This window comes from Thunnus thynnus, chromosome 9 (assembly GCF_963924715.1).
Source record: "Thunnus thynnus chromosome 9, fThuThy2.1, whole genome shotgun sequence".
In the NCBI taxonomy this organism is placed as follows: Eukaryota; Metazoa; Chordata; class Actinopteri; order Scombriformes; family Scombridae; genus Thunnus; species Thunnus thynnus.
The window spans coordinates 8,194,010-8,211,749 of NC_089525.1; the positions used below are offsets into that span (position 1 = coordinate 8,194,010).

Genomic DNA, 17,740 nt, shown 5'->3' on the forward strand with positions numbered 1-17,740 from the left:
AGAAAACACCAAATAGACTGGCGAGGTCCCCGAGGAGCCCACCAGCCCCCTCACCACACTGCAGCTTAACACTTCTGCTGTGGGTGAGCACAAAATGCATTACAACAGAACGGTGGGTTGTGTGTGTGTGTGTGTGTCTGTGTGAACAGGCAGCAAAGTGTGCACCGTTTCTGCAGGACACACAGGAATACACACAAACACTGGAGGAGGTTGTGATCTTAAGTTACTAAAAAGCACAAAGTCAACTTCTGCTGCTGAACATTCCACAAAAAATGTTTATTTTTTTTTTACAAACCAATCGAAACCAAGACATAAATATATTAACAGTGTGTCCTTGCCAAGCTTGAGATTTGAATTATTTCTACAGCATTTATTTTTTATTTTCCCTTCAGAAATTTGGAGCTCAGGCTTGAAAACTGCTCTGATGCAACTGAGCTTATTTTCCACTGTCAGTGTCTGTATGGACACTTTATTACTGATTACATCCACTGTTCCAGAGATATTAAATATATTACAGGACCCCAGGACATCAGCAAACCACTGGAAAAACAAAATCAACTGTCACAAATGCAATGAGGTCAACAGGGGAAGACGTACAGTTCTCTGAATACCTTTTAAGGTGATGATGTGGTTGGTCAGTTTTCCTATTTTGAACTTGGCAAAAACGAGCAGATTCAATTTCTCAAGAATGCTTCAACATACTGGCGTATGATAGCACCCCGCTGATTACATGATTCAGCTGCCTCCCATTAACATGAAGCCAGTGCGGCCTACAATAAAAGTCGACAGACCAAATCCCTCAATTTACTGTTGGACCTGAAATTCAAGCTGAAATTGCTTTCTTCTAAATTACCACAGTACAAAATGTTCACGCATTGGAACAAGCAGTAAAACGTAGCTGCACTCTGTTTCATTTGCATTGAATTATTATGGGTGGGCTTTTACTCACTTCATTTTGGGTCCACAAATTGATCTGAACTGAACTGTTTACAATGAGGGAGACAAATAGCTGCAAGTGACATCAAGTGCAAATAGAAATGTCATATTGTTTAGCACTACAGTACAAAAATATGCAAGTCCCTTTTAGCTGTCTGACTTCAAAGTGGAGACTACACCTGGAAACGCTCCCTAAAGCAGACTGGATGATCAATAGTACACTGAAGAGCTCTTGTTCCAAAAAGAGAAATTTGTGTCGCTATTAATCAAGTGAGGCATTCTTCAGGTTTTTTTCAATATTCCTTCAGATGAAAAGCCTTTTTGGGAAATAACAGCTTGTAAAATATGATGTAATATTTTTTACTGAGACAGCAGTAAAGTCACAGCTAATCAGAGCTGTCCTTCAGGAGTTCATGCCGAAATAAAGGTTACTTGGTTCAGCTGGCCAGACATCTGTGTGGCAATTAAATGTTTATGGAGAAAAAAACAATTTGATATTTCTTTGCTGTGAGAAAGATTCAAAAATATGCCACTCTCATGTCTGTGCACTAAATACGATATGAGCTAGCTGGTGATTAGCTTAGCATAAGGAGGGGAAGCAGGGAGAAACAGCTAGGCAAATTTGAAAAAAGATCCATCTACCACCTTTTAAAAATTTTACTTAACACATTTTGTCACAACTGATAAAACTTCACAAGGAGAAAAGTAAAAACTACATGTTGTGGCTCCACAGGGAGACGCGTGCTGAATCCATTTCTTGACTAGACGAGGCGATTTTCTAGAAACTCAACATGTCATTTTACATTTCTGCTTTTGTACACATTAGGCAAACAAGATAAAACATGTTAATTAGTTGAATTAAGAGGTGCTGGCAGGCACATATTTTAAACTTTGGACAGAGCAAGGCTAGCTGTTTCCCCTTGCTTACAGTCTTTGTTAAGCTAATTGCCTGCTCGCTCTAGCTTCATATTTTGTGTACAGACATCAGCGTGGACTCAATCTTCTCATGTAACTCTTGGAAATAAAGTGAATAAACAAAACATTTCCCAAAATGTCAAACTATTTCTTTTCACTACTGTAGATAATGAGAAATCTGTCTGACAGCTATAATTGGAGTCATTCCAAACTAGAACGAAACGTCCTCCACTCAATGATTACATGAAGGTAAATGGCAGGTGTGAAGAGGCCAGTCCCTGAAAAAAAGGAAACCAATCACTAATTTCTACACTGATATAAATGTTTCCCAGCAGCCCAAACATGAACTCACCTCATGGGTGAAATATTTTGTAAGAAACTGTATGAGTGTTTTTTTTTTTAATTCACTTTACTTGTTGCAACCCTCGTCTGCCTGCCAATTACTTCTTAACAAGAACCATAACCTGAAGAACTGAGCCTCAAAGATTAATAGTGATACCACATCTTCCTGAATCAAGTATAGATTATATTAAAAGAATTTTTTTTTCTCCCTTTCTGTGGGAGATGTGTTTAATCCATCCATCTTCCCTTTGTGCTTGTCCCTTTCCGTCCATCTGTTGTGTTTCATTCTCATCATCACGCCTTCTTTCGACTGCTTTTCATCCCTGCTGTGAGGTAGAGGAGCTGCAGCTTCATTCTCATCTGCACACTCACAGTCTGGACAGCATCCACAATCACACGAGAAGTAAACAAGTAACAGAATGAATGAGTGGAAAATAGAAAATTATGAATCCACATTAGCAGATAATAAAATAACCACAACTTAAATGGTTAGGTTATGTTTCTACTTACATGGGGCAAGTTGGTCATTTTCCTCATTATCACACTGTGGTCAGAGTCATCATAGACATTCTTGTCCTGACCCGGATCATCTGCTAACATGTATAACTCTCCAGCATGGACATCGGTTACATTCACCTATATGAAGAGACAGATGGATGATAGACAAACATAATCTGTTACTGTCACTGCAAATGTCTCCAACATATTGTACCAGACAAGATGGATGGATCCATCATACACAACTCCCCAGCCCGAACCAGATACATTCAGAGAGACGAGTATAATAAAAAGAGACAGATAAGAGAGATGATTTTCATGCTGTGTAGGTGATATTGTATGTTTACAGGGTGAATTCGTACCTGGAATGTTTTGGGGTTGAAGCCCAGCCACAGAGTGTATCTATAGTCCCAGGACCGTAGAGAGTAACCCATGACCTTTATGTCTTTAAGGTCAGGGAGGTCAGAGTTCACCTAATAGAAGGACATTAAGCTTTAACATCTTAAACACTTTGAAAACCTTTCTGCAGTGCTGTCAAATCTGCATCTGCCAACTCATCCTGCGAGCCAGCCGATGCGCTAATGTCAGGCTGCCAAGCGGTTCCGTACAGAGATTAACCTACAGCGGGTGCAGCGCTCATCAGGATATTTTAATTCAAAGATCTTGTGCTTATAGCTGGCAGCTCTGGAAGGAAGCGCTCAATGCAGAAGGGTCAAAGAGCGACAGTGTAACGACAGATGTGTTAATCGTTCAACATGAGCTCAGTTTTCATGACCTTCACTAATTTAGACAATTAAAATGCAACTTCAAAATCTTCAAAAAAAAAAAAAAAAAAGTAACAGTGTGACATGTTTGTATTACAAAATATGCCTGCTTGCTGATTGATACAACATAATAATGATTTAACCTTTAGCCAGCTCATGAAAGCTTTTTACTTTGCTTTTCCAAACACTGAACACTCAAGTACCTGTGGTGTATCAGCAGGTCGAGGGTACTGGCTAAAGGATATGGCCTCCTCGTTCTCTCCTCTTTCTCTGTGTCTGAAGGTGTAGGCCAGGTTGTCTCCTTCTGTACACAACTCCTCCTGAAAGCAAGAAAACACAGGAAAGAAACAAAGGAAATAAATGTCAGAGTCAATTAGATCACATTCACGTCAGGCATGTTTGGACCAGTTTATCGAGTATTTACTTCTCGATTCATTCAAGTTTGAGCTTGGTTTTGAATCCAGTGTTTTTATTAACATCTGGTGCAGTTGTTTATTACCTACACTGGCTGAACTAAATGCAAGACTAAGTCTACAGGCATGCTAGCAGCACTGTGAGGCTTTGCACTAAATGCTAACATCAGCATGCTAACATGCCAACAACGACAATGCTGACATGCTGATGTTTAGCAGCTACTGTATAATGTTTACAATGTTCGCTATCATAGTTTAGCCTGTTAACATGTTTTTGCTAATTAGCAAGGTATTTGTTCAAAAAACTAAGTATTGGACAAATTCAAATTTTGATTTGATGATGGTGCTGCATGAAAAGTTAAGTGATTATCAAAGTTATTACAATTTGAGGGGAACACTAATGTCTGTAGAAAAGTTCATGGCAATTCATCCAATAGTTGTGGAGGCATTTCACTCAAAACCACAAACGTCAACCTGCTGGTGGTGCCAGATGAAAAGTCAAAGGATCAAAGTCAATAGGATTTATCCTCTGGGGAACATGCATCTCTGTTCAAAGTTTAATGGCAATCCACCCAATAGTTGAAGATATTTTAGTTTAGGCCAAAGTATTAGACCAACCTACGCTGCCATCCTTAGAGCCATGCTGCTAGTGTGGCTAACAAAAAATGCAACAGAGTAAACTTTGCCACCATGGTTGAGACAAAAATCAAGTATTAAGTAGAACCATCACTCATGAATTGACTTTCCCTGAAAACTACTAAGATTCAAAAAAAATGGCTTAATTATTATCCCATGATACCTGGAAAGAAACATCAGGACATGGTTCAGGTGCTCTCAGGCCAGCCATGTAGGAGATGGTGGGAAAAACATCCACCAGTTCCACCACGTTTCTTATTACTTTTTCATCTAAAAAAAAAAAAAAAAAAAAAAGAGAAAGAGAGAGAGCGGTCAGCCAGTTAGACAAATTCTTACACAGACAGAGCAAAACAGTCAAGATATCTACTAAATATGACTAGACACCCTGCACTTACATTTCATCATCATTGCACCATTTGCATTTGAAGTAAAAACTGTCCAGAGGCAAAAAATCAAAGTGTATCCCTGTCTAAACACTTTTGAAGCTGAAGTGTATATCAAAGACTTCATTAAAGTCAAGATGGCATATTAATAAATGTTTTAACAAGGTTCATATGAGCAATTATGACCAAAAAAATTTAAATCAAACTTGAGTTCCCCTTTGTGGCTTGATAAACATTGTGTTTTTATATGGAGAAAAGAATTGCACATTTCTTGTTATCACTAGAGATGAATTGTTGTCAGTGGTGGGGGCCTCACTCTTAAAGTTGAGTTCTGATTGACTTAAGACATCAATAAAGGGAAAGGTAGACCCTTCCATCCAACCACGGACTGCAGTGACACCAGGAACGTAGAAGATAAGAGGGACCCGTGTAGTCACATCAAAATTTGAATATTTTGCCCATTCGCCGTGCTCACCCAACGACCAACCTGCAACATACACCGAGACAGAGAAAGAGAGATTAACGAGGATGTCAGTCACTGTGTTGGAGAGTATGTACTCCATTGACTGAGCCAGATGAGACAAAAGACAGAATGAACATTACCAAGATGATGTTTTAGATGCAGAGCCAATGCGTTTTCTTGATGTTTTACCAGCCATCTTAAATTTAAAAATGATGGTGTTTGATTGAGCTTTACTGAGTATATATATCGTGAAAAGGATTTACTCAATCATCCTCTACTGAAGGAGACATTAAAGGAAATTGAGTTTCCAAGTCACAAAGTTTAAAAAAGGAGGAAGTGCAGAAAAAGAGCTGGGTTTTTAAGACTAGAGCAAAATTGTGGAGGAATTTTGTATCATATTACGCTGTTACAACACTGCCATCTGGTGGTGAACCACAAACACAGGCAAAACAACCACATGTCTGTAATATCTACTCAAAATTCTTTCATTAACACTCAACTTCCTAAACTATGTGCATTAAAAAGATGATCACTGACAGTTGAGCTTATTTTACTAAATACTGTAAAGAAAAATAATTATGTCAGTGTTTCAACTAGAAAATCAGGCACCAGCAGAATAAAGTCAAGAGCCATTTCCAGTTTTTTCAAAGCATGTGACTACTAACCGTGATCTGAGGCGAACACCACCATGGTGCTGTCAGCCAGCCCCAGCTCATCAAGAGCACTGAGCAGCCGTCCAACCTGAGCGTCCATATAAGACACAGCAGCGTAGTAGTGCTGACGGATACGCAGCTGGAAGATGACACACAGTACTATTAGTATTTGTTTCAAGGAGTAGCAACATGGTGACCAAATTATAAATGATGAGCAGCCACTTCATACTTGGAAGTCTTTAGGGATTGGCCCATAGGGGAAGCTAATGTTGAGTTTTTGGACATCGTCTCTCCTCCTCACATCTGTCCAGGGGTTGTAGGCGACAGGAGGAAGGAGTTTGGGAACATCGGGATCAGGGGCCAGAGTCATTTGATCTATAGGATATAGGCTCAGGTACTCCTGTAATATAAAAACAATATGTTTTAAATAGATGTTAAACAAAGCAATTACACAATATAAATAACAGGTGGATTTGAATTATGACTGAACAGATTGTTTCTATTACCTTAATGCACATTTTTTTGGCCTGCTTGCTCAAAATGTTAAACCTAGTGTAAAGAAAATCATGGAGATTATCTTTGATCCAACCCAAATTTTGAGCTTGACTATTGTTACCCCTTGCCCCTGCAAATCTTCTCTAGCTCGACTCCAGAACTGGAGGCTTTTAACAAAAAACTGTTTAGGTTTCTCTCCAATAGCTTCATCGCTTTTAGGACTGATAATTATTTGGTCAGATTCTACAGGACTTAAAAATGCAGTTGTGCCCTCTGACCTCTAGAAACAGCCTCAACATCTCAAAACCTGTTTTCTCTGGATTTTAAACCCTTTATTTTGTTGGAAACAGTTGATTCTCCTTTATGTCTTATCTTCTGTCTTTTTCATCTCTCTCTTTCCCCTGTTTTTTTCTCTGTAAAGCACCTTGTAACTTCTATTTTGAAGAGTGCAATATTATTATTATGACATTGCAAATTAGATTATACTGAAATTACCATGCATTTCCATGCATTTGAAATACAATTTTTAAGATAATACCTTAAAACAAAGATTTAGTTTGGAAGGAATTTTGATAAAGTTAGAGGAATTTCAGGAATTTATTTTCCATAACTCCAGATGACAGTTTCTGCAATTTTGTTGAGATTACAACAGTATTACCCTCATCAATACTGTGAAAACATTACTTCATTATTGCAAGCATATTCGCCTATTACCACATTATTACCTTCTTTTGTCAAAATATTATTCTAGCATATTCCTCAAGGATTACTCTGTAATTGCAAAGATATACTTATTTTTATTACTAAGACATTACCTGGTTAATACCAAATTGTGTCCGCCAGGTACAATTTAGTAAATAATGATTATTAAGAATTAACAGTACACAGGAATCACCTTCTTTTGACCAACAACATGGTAAATTGATGGCTTTTCAAAGGAGACGAGTCCTCTGGCCCCCTGCAGATGTCCTTAGATGTTTTCAGATCAGTGTACCTTCATCATTTCTGAAATCTTTTTTCACTTTGGTATTTAATTTGGCTCTGTTCTCTCTCTGTATGTGTCCACATTATATGGGGAAATCGTGTGTTGCATACATCATATGCTGACAGAAGAGAGCTGGCTTGACCTTTTCCCTCTTTTCATCTCTCAACTTATACTTTGTGGGAAACCTCAGACGTTCGTCTCTGCTTCATCACCTTCTGCTCTCATTCAGTTTCCACTTCATCATGCTCTCCTCCTCCATGACAATTTGACTTCCCAATACATCTAGATCAGTCCTCATTAAATTCACTTCACATAAAGTATGTACCTCCCAATACTGGCTTCCAGAGGTTCCCTTTCTTTATAATATTCCCAGGTTTTCACACATGCAGCCTTACATCACTACAACTAGTTCCTTGATGGGTGCAACTTTGGGCTTCTCCTTCATTAAAAAAAACTCAACACTACCAGTATCTACTTACTGAGAGGCTAGTGAATTCTAAGGGAGCTGTCTCTTCTGTTCTGGTCTCCACATACTCTCTCTCCCCCCTCCATGTTAACACCATCACTCATCCAAAAGAGCCTGAAGAGCATGTAGCTCGAAACGTCACTGGTGGATGTCTCTATAAACTGCATCTAAGGGAGCTACAGTGTGGGGACAATCACTCATCTCATTCTGGGGCATTATTTGTGCAGTCCTTGGTCTCCTGAAAATGATGGTTCTGTTTTTGTCCGAGATTTCTGGCTCTTTGTCTACAACAAGACTGTTATAGCAGAGCTGCCTCTTGCGTTGTGACCTTCTCTTTTCTGCCCTACATACTCAGCCATATCAATGCCTGTAAGTAACAACTCATTTAGGGACTTGAGAGTTCGATGTATACCAGTGAGAGAACAACAAAGTCTTCCCGTCTGTCTACATGAATGAGCATTACTGAAATTCCACAAGTTCCACAAGTTATGTCTTGTTAAGTGCAAGCCAATGAGTTTAGAGTTTGTATAGCTAAGATGTTCAATCCAAGGCTCTGCAACCCATCAGTCACACAAGTGCATTTCACAGCACCAAGTCATCAAGTCAGTGTCAGAGACACAGAAAGGTAACATTACTGTAAGTGAACTGAAGTGTAACATACAGCGTGGGCATCTAAGAGACAGTGAACAGATTGTCTTCTAAATGCACTGAGGTGGGCTGTCTATGCACAGAAAGCATGCAGATAGCTGTTTACACATATGCAGCATGTGATCATCTCACAGGACTATGGTTCGCCATGCATTTCTCTTTTATACTGCATTGTAAATAGCTGTGCAAATGACTTCTGTTCAGCACTATGGCTCAGACATGAACACTGGGCTGAGGCAGGAATCAGCTATGGTAAGACAGTGGTCAAGTGTTCAATCAAAAATAACAAAGAAAATTATCTTGTCCTAGTCTATAATAAGAACAAAGGTTTCTCCAAACACTAAAACATAATCAAAATTAATATTACATAACAGCAAGCAAATGTGTTGGAACTAGTGCATTTGAGGAGTGAACAAATCAATTCAGTTAACATCTCTGAATCAGTTTAAAAGCTTGTGGGCCTAGTACTGCCTAACATAACCTTATGTCATGAATGTTGTTTTTTGTTAGATTATAACATAATAATCTATACCTTTCACACATTTAAAACACACCAATCATTAAAAAAAGTCTGTCAAATCTATCAAACTGACACTTATTTTACAGTGGCATGAATGGGTGATGTAATCAAGCCATATGTTGTCTGTAGATTAAGTAGTCAGTATGACACCTACTGTGCAAATCAAAACCTCCTGAACCTCCTGAGGCCTGCCTGTTTTAACTTTGTGCCTGGACTGAAGCCTGAGACAGCCACATGCAGGTTTTCACAACCTAACTTCGTTGATTTAAAGTTGCAATACACCACATTCAGCCACTAGATCTCACACTATAGCACCAATATCTCAGACCAAAACAAACGTGTCGTTTACTCAAGTTGAAAAAAAGTTGGAAAAAAAAAAAAAGCTGACAACTCATGAAACTCAGATCAAACTGTCAAACTAGGCAGTGCTGATCAAATATGGATCAAGATTCTGTTAGTGCATTGTCTATTTCTCACCTCAAATGTTTTCAGAAACATATTTTAATGTACTGTTTAACTGTAATTTGAGAAAGTTTTTGAAACGGACACGAAGGGACTCACATGCACTAATATGCATGCTCACATGAACTAAAATGCACATAGTCAGTGCGGCTACCAAAACAAAGAACAGAGAAGCTCAGATAACACACATGGAGGAAGTGTGACTTCATTCACTGCTCAGGTCGCCATTACTCCACTATATCTTTACATAGCAAATAGTCGTTTGCTGACATCCAGTGAGGCTCAGTGTCATTTACTGCACCTTTAACTATATCTAACCATTATGTACATTACATCTCAAGGGGTCACATGCATATACATTAAGTCATGTACCTGTGGTATCCTGAAGGGTATGTGTGGTTTGTGAAAGCCAACAGCAAGAAAGAAAGGAGTGTCATCGTTGGCGCGACTCTTCATTAAGCTCACTGCCTCGTCTGTACTCTCCATGTCAGGGAGGGTTCCCCCAGGCTGCTCAGTTACGTTCACCGCACACAGTAAATTGGCGTGCAGTTTACCGTCCTCTCCTTTACACATCTGGAAACAAAGTTTTTATACAAATAAAATCAAAACAGTTGTGTTTAGTAGTTTATGCACAGTTTCTGGAGTGTTCCACACTTCAAGGTTTCTAGTGGGGACTTTCACTATTTTATTGAGTTAATGGTCACTGTCTCTTACTTTCACTAACAAAATATGCAGAAACAAAGCTACCTGAAGCAAAGTAGATATATACCCTGGCACTTGCAGAGTTTTGCTAACTGGTTTTAATTTCCATTAGTGTCTCTGGATTCCTGTTGGCATTACAAAGCTACAATTTCTTGACCAGTTTACGGTCCTCAATGGCCAAGACATAAAAAGCCATTAAGGTTCAAATGAAGACAGAGAAAAAAAAAAAAAAAGATATACGAAACATACATTTACTTATTTTGTTTAAAAAAAATGTTGTGGTTTGGGTTGGGGAAAGGTTGTAATCTTGCAGTAGTTTTCTTTTTTTACTTTTTAAAACATTTTTTTTATATAAATACAGTAAGGCAAGATGTGCCGCTACAGCATTAGACTTAAGAGGCACAGTGACAAAACTGCTAATTGACGAGAGGATTTTCTGTACTGGGAAGTTGAGAGGAATGAGAACAATTGCTGACACATGCTGGCAAACTGGGGAAGTGATTAGTACCACAAGATCTTACAGTCACTACTGGCAGAGCGGGGTGGGTTGGGGGTGTGGAGTATCACCATTGATGGAAAAATTTTTCGTTGTTTGAAGTCAAACACATCTAGTGCTACTTTATTAAGTGAAGTGGATAAGAAGAGGCATTTCTATCTTGTACCTTTTGTTTCTCAAATCTGAATGAAGCAGGGTGGTAGGCAGGGATGGACCAGCTGTAAGGGTAGTCATCAGTGTGGTTAGAGGCGATGCCTAAAGACAAAAACAGTACAACCATTGTTACCAAGAAACAATTTGACTGACGCAAACATGTCAAGACATTTTCTAAGTAGACACAGCACATTCCTGCAGATTGGGCTGTCTTCAAAAAATGCTGCACTTGAGAATAACTTTCACATAATAAGTCTAATCCTTCACCAGCAGTGAATCTGTGGTTCTTGTTGCAGTTTAATTCCACTTTCAGTATCACTTCCTAAATTTGCACCTGTTTGTAAAAAGTATGCTCTACATTTTTATTTAAATGTCACATTAATAATCTTACCTGGGTGAAACACCTTGCCCACAGACATGGTGAAGTACCCTCTAGATTTAAAGTACTGTGGCAGAGTCGTGTAGTTTCCAGAGTGAACTCTCCAGTAGGAGTTGAAATCATAGAGCCTGGTCGTGTCCGGTCTGCGGCTGGTTAACATGGATATACGACTGGGAGCACACACAGCTTGCTGAAACAGAAAGAAGGAAAAAACGCATACAGAGATGTAGCTGAGTTTTCATAATCCAATTACCACACACAGTCTGAGAACTGCTTTCACAATTTCACACATTAAAAACACTCAAAACACTGACTGACCTGCGCATATGCATTGAGAAAAACTTGGCTTTTGGACGCCAGTTGATCAATGTTTGGTGATTTGACCATTGAGTCCCCATAGCAGCCCAATGATGTCCGCAGATCATCTGCCATGATGAAAAGCACATTTCTTCTCTCTGAAAGCAAAGATAATCACAGCGGGGTAATTCATGATTCTCACTGCTTGAAGAGAAATTAGTTCAACGATCGTTTTCAGATAGCTGCAAAGAAAAAGATTGAAAGAAAATGGGGGTAAACTTATCAGCACAACACAAACAGTAGGCTCTGTTAAACACACGGATTGAATAAACACAGTGCATACTAAATGTAAGGTTGGGTGACAGTAGAGTAACACTGGACATAAAAGGTCAACAGAAACTAGCAGGTTTCACTTCCAACTTTTCCCAGTTTCAACATAGTTGTGCTACAAATAAAACGTATGAACAGGCACCATTAACGGAGTGAATTGAACTATAACAAAACAACATCTCAAAATTAGCAAATACTAGCGACAGCCACTAAATAAACTGAGTAACGAGCACTCATTAGCTACTAATGCGAGCTAATTTATTAGATTAACGGTTCAATCTGTCAACACAAACCGGTGTAATACATCTAAAAGTCAAAAGTATGATAAGACAACCAGTATGAAATGTATTAAAATGCTTAAGACTCCACATATAATGACGTTTTCACAAGTTTCGCTTCCTATTTGTTCAACATTTCCTACAGTTAGTACAAACTCTAACTCACCTCTTCTCGCAGCAGCAAGTGTCAGTGTGTGAAGAACCAGCAGCAGAAGACATATCTGGGCAGATATGTACATTTTGGTTGGGCGCAAAACAAAAAAGACACGATAACCCCCAAATAAAGTTAATGTAAAAGTGCAGCTCGCATCTCCTTCCAGTCTCAGCTGTCTTCACACAGTCAAAACAACTCAGCGTGCTGTTGTCGCTGTTAAATAACTTCCTGATTAGCGCGTCACCAGACTGCTACGTTTTCATTGGTCCACTCAGCAGTCGCCCCGCCCCAAAGCGTTAATCATATTAGCTAAATGATGTGTCAATCATTTTAATAGCACAGCCAGTACCAGGGTCTAGTCTAATTACTGCTGGTGGTCCTGGGGAAACTCTGTCTGGTTATAAAGGAAAGCAGAAAGCACCTGGAACAGCTGTGTTAATGTTATATCATTCTGTACCTTATTGTTGTTGTATTTTGAGCTTAATTAGTACAACAGGTCAAAACGAAGACACACACTCTCACTCAAATGACTGCAAAGGTTGACCATAGCAATCACCGACCAGTGTTGCCAGATGGGACTGACAGAAAGTAGCTGAATGAAAGGCTAGAACCCAACCAATCACCGTAAAAGTAGCACAGCTTTTAATTTCCATCTAAGTTTTGTATTTATATTGGTCTTAACACTGCCTCTCTTCTGTTTTATCAGCATGATTAGGGAAATTATGTCCACAGGGGAAGCAGAGTGGACTTCCAGACCTGAAGAAGCCTTTTGGATGAGAGGCAAAGTGTCTTCAAGAATCTAAAACAAGTCTAGTTCAGCTGCCCTTTACTTACTACATGCCTGTTCCTCCTCTGTTGCTCTTCCTGCGGTTTCATCATTTTTGATGAAACCAGAGTTTTTCCTTATCCGAGTCAGGGGTCTAAGGATAGAATGGGATAGAATATGTTCATATTATAAAGCTCTCTGGAAAAAAAGAAAGATTTTTGGCTTTATAAATAAAATTGACTTGAGTGGATGTACTGTTAGTTTTCTGAGGTCTGCCATGCTGCTTGCGTTGCACAAATTTACCAGAAGAGTTTGTGCAAATGTGTATAGTTAGATTGAGAGACAGGGTTGCATAAATAACAAATGCCAGTTAACTTTCAGTCTCTATTAGAAAAAAAAAACATGATGATACAGAAGGATGAATAAACAACCAGTAGCAACAGTGCTGCCTCAAATATGATGTTCCTTCTTCCCTCTGTTCATTTCCATTTTTCCCAGTTTATGTGATTGGGGCTTCAAATAAATTACAACTTTTAAATACCTCAGTACATAATTAATATTCACAGATCTACATACAGGGGACCAACAGCCCCCCTGACACTCCTGTCAGCTAAAAAAAAAAACCTACAGATCCCTCCCTCCAAATAATTTTCATACAGTCTCTTACATTAAGAGGACACTCGTGTTTCAACAGTTTTTAAGAGTGTAAGGGAGAGATAACAGGAGAAAAGTGGTTCAGACTTGCCATGGGTGATGGACATCAGAGAGAGAGCCACTGGGTGACATGGTTTATTTTAAGTTTAAACTTGTAGCCTAATTGTCCTCTGAGTCAACATGATGTGAACTGCAGCAGCCTGGCTGTGAGTGTGTTCATCTTTATACATGTCAAGAGGTGCTGGTTTCTGACAGTTTGGAGAAAAATAATCATATGCATCCTTAATCTATGACAATACCTTAGTGTACACAGTGTCCAACAATTTATATCGACCATTTACATGCAGGGTGTGAACTATAGGAGAGCCAGGCTGGGCTTGGCTCCTCTTAATAAGACATGAGCTCCTCTGAAAACATGATTTGTGAAATTTTGGGGGGTCTGTAAAATATTGACAATATGCCATTTTTGCCATGCATTTCTATTTTTCTGTATCTTCATCATCAAGGATCATGCGTAAAATTAGGCTATTATTGATGTATGATTCATGCATGAAGGTGGTTCATCACTAATTCACTTTAATAAAGATAATAAAGATAATAAAGAAAGCGGTGCAATATCATAAACTTAACTCACTTTAACTCAAAGATCAGAAAAAAACAAACTTTCTTAGTTGCATTCAGTCTGCGCATTACTCCACATTTCTCTTAATCGCCATTACTCATTTCTCTGTTTTGTAGTCAGCATACAGTTATGTCATGGCTTAGTTCGCACCCTGTTTACGTGTAGCCTTTTTCACACACTTGCTCGTGCATCGTGCACACGCGTGCGTAAAAGTCATGGTAACAGAAATGTAAAGTGAACAGAGGTGATGTTACAGCTGCAGGTCCCAGACTGTCATTTGCACTTGGGCTTGACTCGAGTTGACCTGTCTGAAAACTACTGTTGAGTAACGGATCGTTGGATGACTCAACAAAAAGAAAACCGAGAGGGAAAAAAAAGGTTATGTTATCCTGATCTAAGCTACATGAATGGTCCCCCGTGGAGCAGCATCTGCTGGCCACAGTCAGACGGTGGCTCAATTACTATGCAGGTAAAACACCTTTCAATATCACTCCATCACTAATTTATCAATCAATCTTATTGAAAACGTTTAAAACAGTTTTCAAACCAAAACTTGCACTGAATTAATACATTAAAAGAGGAACAATTAACACAACTTCAGTCAGAAAGTTTGGAATACACCGTTTTGGTAGAAACAACCACACACGATGTTTTCTCTGTGTAAAATAAATATTACACGGTAATGTACTAAATGCTCCGGGACAGGTGTGGAATACATAAACACCGGTGTAAAGATTTGAAAACACTGTTATTTTGGTTTTTGGGAATCAAATTTAATAATCGTGTGTAATGGCGCACGCAGTGCTGCGCACATGGAGACGATGAAATACACAGTTCACACACGAGATTTCATCAGTTCTCTACATCACTGAATGCTTCAGAACCGACTGTTCCCGGTCTATTCTAATGCAATTTATTGTAATTTCAGCTGGATTTATGACTTGTTGTTTTGACAAAATTTTATTGTGGTTAGTCAAGAAAAAAATATATTTGCAGAAACAGGAATGTGAGCAGGGATGTTATGTGGAACTGTGTTATGAAAACATGGCTTAAAGAGCCAATTCCTTCCTCACTTTTGGCAGCAGAGACAGTAGTATTGAATATCACAAAACTAAATCTGACTGAATACAACCTTAATCATTTTAGTTTTCAGTCCAGCATTACTGACACACAGTGTTAAAAACAAGAGTAAGATACACATTAATATGGTTTGGATCAATTTCATTACAATTTAACAAGTGCTGTAGATAATACCTATGTCTAAATGTCTGCACAGTTCATGTTGATGATATGATATCAGAATGGATTTTTCTGTAAAATTGAACGGATGGTGTACATCATGTAAACTATGAAGGAGAGAGAAATAGTTTTGAGCACGTTTTCACAACTGATTATATTCCAGTGCTTGTGAGTTACGTTTTCCATATCGTATGCCAGAGAAGAGCAATGAAAGGTACATTACTTGCATGTCTGTATTATTACGCACAAAGAATGCAACACTTTCTGAATAATGTTGTTAACTCTTTCTGCTGCTGCAGTCCAGATATCCTCATATATGGATTACATCCAATATAACTAGTCAAGACCCTGCTGACCTGTTTCATCTAACTTAAGGAAGAACATAAGGATTTAAGTCTTTACAATGTTGACATGGGAGAGAAGCCTTTGTCCAGTGCACATACAGTACACAAAAGTAATATAATGACCAATCACATTTTCTCAAGCACTGTGTCTCCACCATGAGAACACAGTGTCCGCCTTCCCATTTTCACAAATGGTGTCATGGATGTCCAGTTTTCTCATTGCTTGCATTTTTGTATTAAAGGGCTTTTAATATCAATATTTGTAGAAGTACAAATATTATGATATTACTTTTAAAGGTGGTTGTACCATGTGTGTTGGTGGCTTCTCTTCAAGGTGCTTGTGATACATACGGTGTTGTATTGTATTAACAGTTAATGTAGGTGTTTGGGAATATACCTGAAATTTAAATAGCAAAAAAATGAATTAGGCCTTAAAGCCTCCTGTTTAAGCCTGTTTAATGAAAGTACAGGATATGACTTTTTATACTTTTCCAGTGGGTTTTTTTGACCTTTCAACAACGGTTTCACTGAGCGCCCTGATGCTCAGAGGCCCTCTGAGGAGAACAGGATCATCCACCATCTGCCAGTCCCCCCAGGTGACCAGGAAGAGGAGGAAGAGATTGATGTCGCTGGTGTGGATGATGAGGATGGGATTCAGGAGGCTGGGCCTTATGGAGGTAATAGAGACTGTGAGAGGGATGGTGGTCGAGACTGTCTTGACAGACCAAACATGAACACTTCCGACCTCTTAGGAGCTGCTCCTGCTTTTCCCCCAGCTGATCCTTTTGCTTTTCCTCTTGCTGAACCTTTTGCTTTTCCTAATGCTGATCCTTGTGGTGTTCCTGAGCAGCCGATTCCAAGGCACCAGCAAGAGCCACCACAACAGGATGAAGACCCTGAAATTGATGCTGTTGGTGTAGATGATGGTTATAGGATCCCTGAACTTGAGTTAGTTGAAAACACTGGGCCACTCTCCTCAGAAGACTCTTTTGACCAACTCAGTTGTTGTAGCTGTGACAGATGTTTGGAAGACGCCCCCGTATATCCCTCAACTTCAGGCCTCAGCTTCTCCACAAAGAGGAGCAGGCTGCTGCTAAGAGGCCGAGGTGGTCTGACGATGAGAGCGACTCAGATTGACTCTACAATGCTCTACAATGACTGCAGTGACCCTTTTTCCACTTACAACTGGCCTTTGCATCTGGTAGGACTAGTCATTCCTAAAGTAGACTTTACGTCTGGTGGGGTAGCGTCTTGTACTGGGGCTAATCTCCACTATTTCCTCATGTTGGCAGGTCATTAGATTTACCTGTTTTAACCCTTTGTGACTAGCAGGGAAAACAGCTTCAGGTACCCCATGCAACTGGCCGGGTTAGCAAAGCCTTTTGTATTTCCACAAATTTGCACAGTGGCTGGATCAACTTTTCTCTCATTCTGAGTTTCTAGGTACAACACTGGCCATAACCTACTTTTGTGGATGTAAAATGGTGGATACATTTTTTTGAGCGTCACACAACTCCCGCGAAATGACTCATTTCAAAATCAGAATTTGATCCATTTGGTCCTATAACATTTGCAAAGTCTAGAGAAGCTAAACAGGTAACGGCCAAACGGTGAGTGTGGGAATATCACCCTCAACATGAGATTTAAAAACTCCATATACTGTGAAATACAGAGAGGTTTATCTGGCGGTGATAAACTTAATCAGCAAACCCACAGTGCAGGTTTAAATCACAGTTTAAGGTGTAAA

At 39.2% G+C, this 17,740-nt stretch overlaps 1 protein-coding gene across 1 annotated transcript; it reads right to left on the reverse strand.

Moving 5' to 3' along the window:
* Positions 1–255: 255 nt before the first annotated feature.
* On the reverse strand, positions 256–12,586 carry ids (iduronate 2-sulfatase). Its single transcript, XM_067598614.1, has 13 exons — positions 12,381–12,586; positions 11,628–11,764; positions 11,322–11,499; positions 10,944–11,032; positions 9,952–10,152; positions 6,233–6,403; positions 6,016–6,142; positions 5,204–5,374; positions 4,668–4,774; positions 3,659–3,775; positions 3,054–3,164; positions 2,704–2,829; positions 256–2,568 (listed from the first exon to the last, which is right to left on the reverse strand). Exons 1-13 carry the CDS (start codon positions 12,451–12,453, stop codon positions 2,488–2,490), a joined length of 1,689 nt encoding a protein of 562 aa, XP_067454715.1. The 5' UTR covers positions 12,454–12,586; the 3' UTR covers positions 256–2,487.
* Between the last annotated feature and the right edge of the window lie 5,154 nt (positions 12,587–17,740).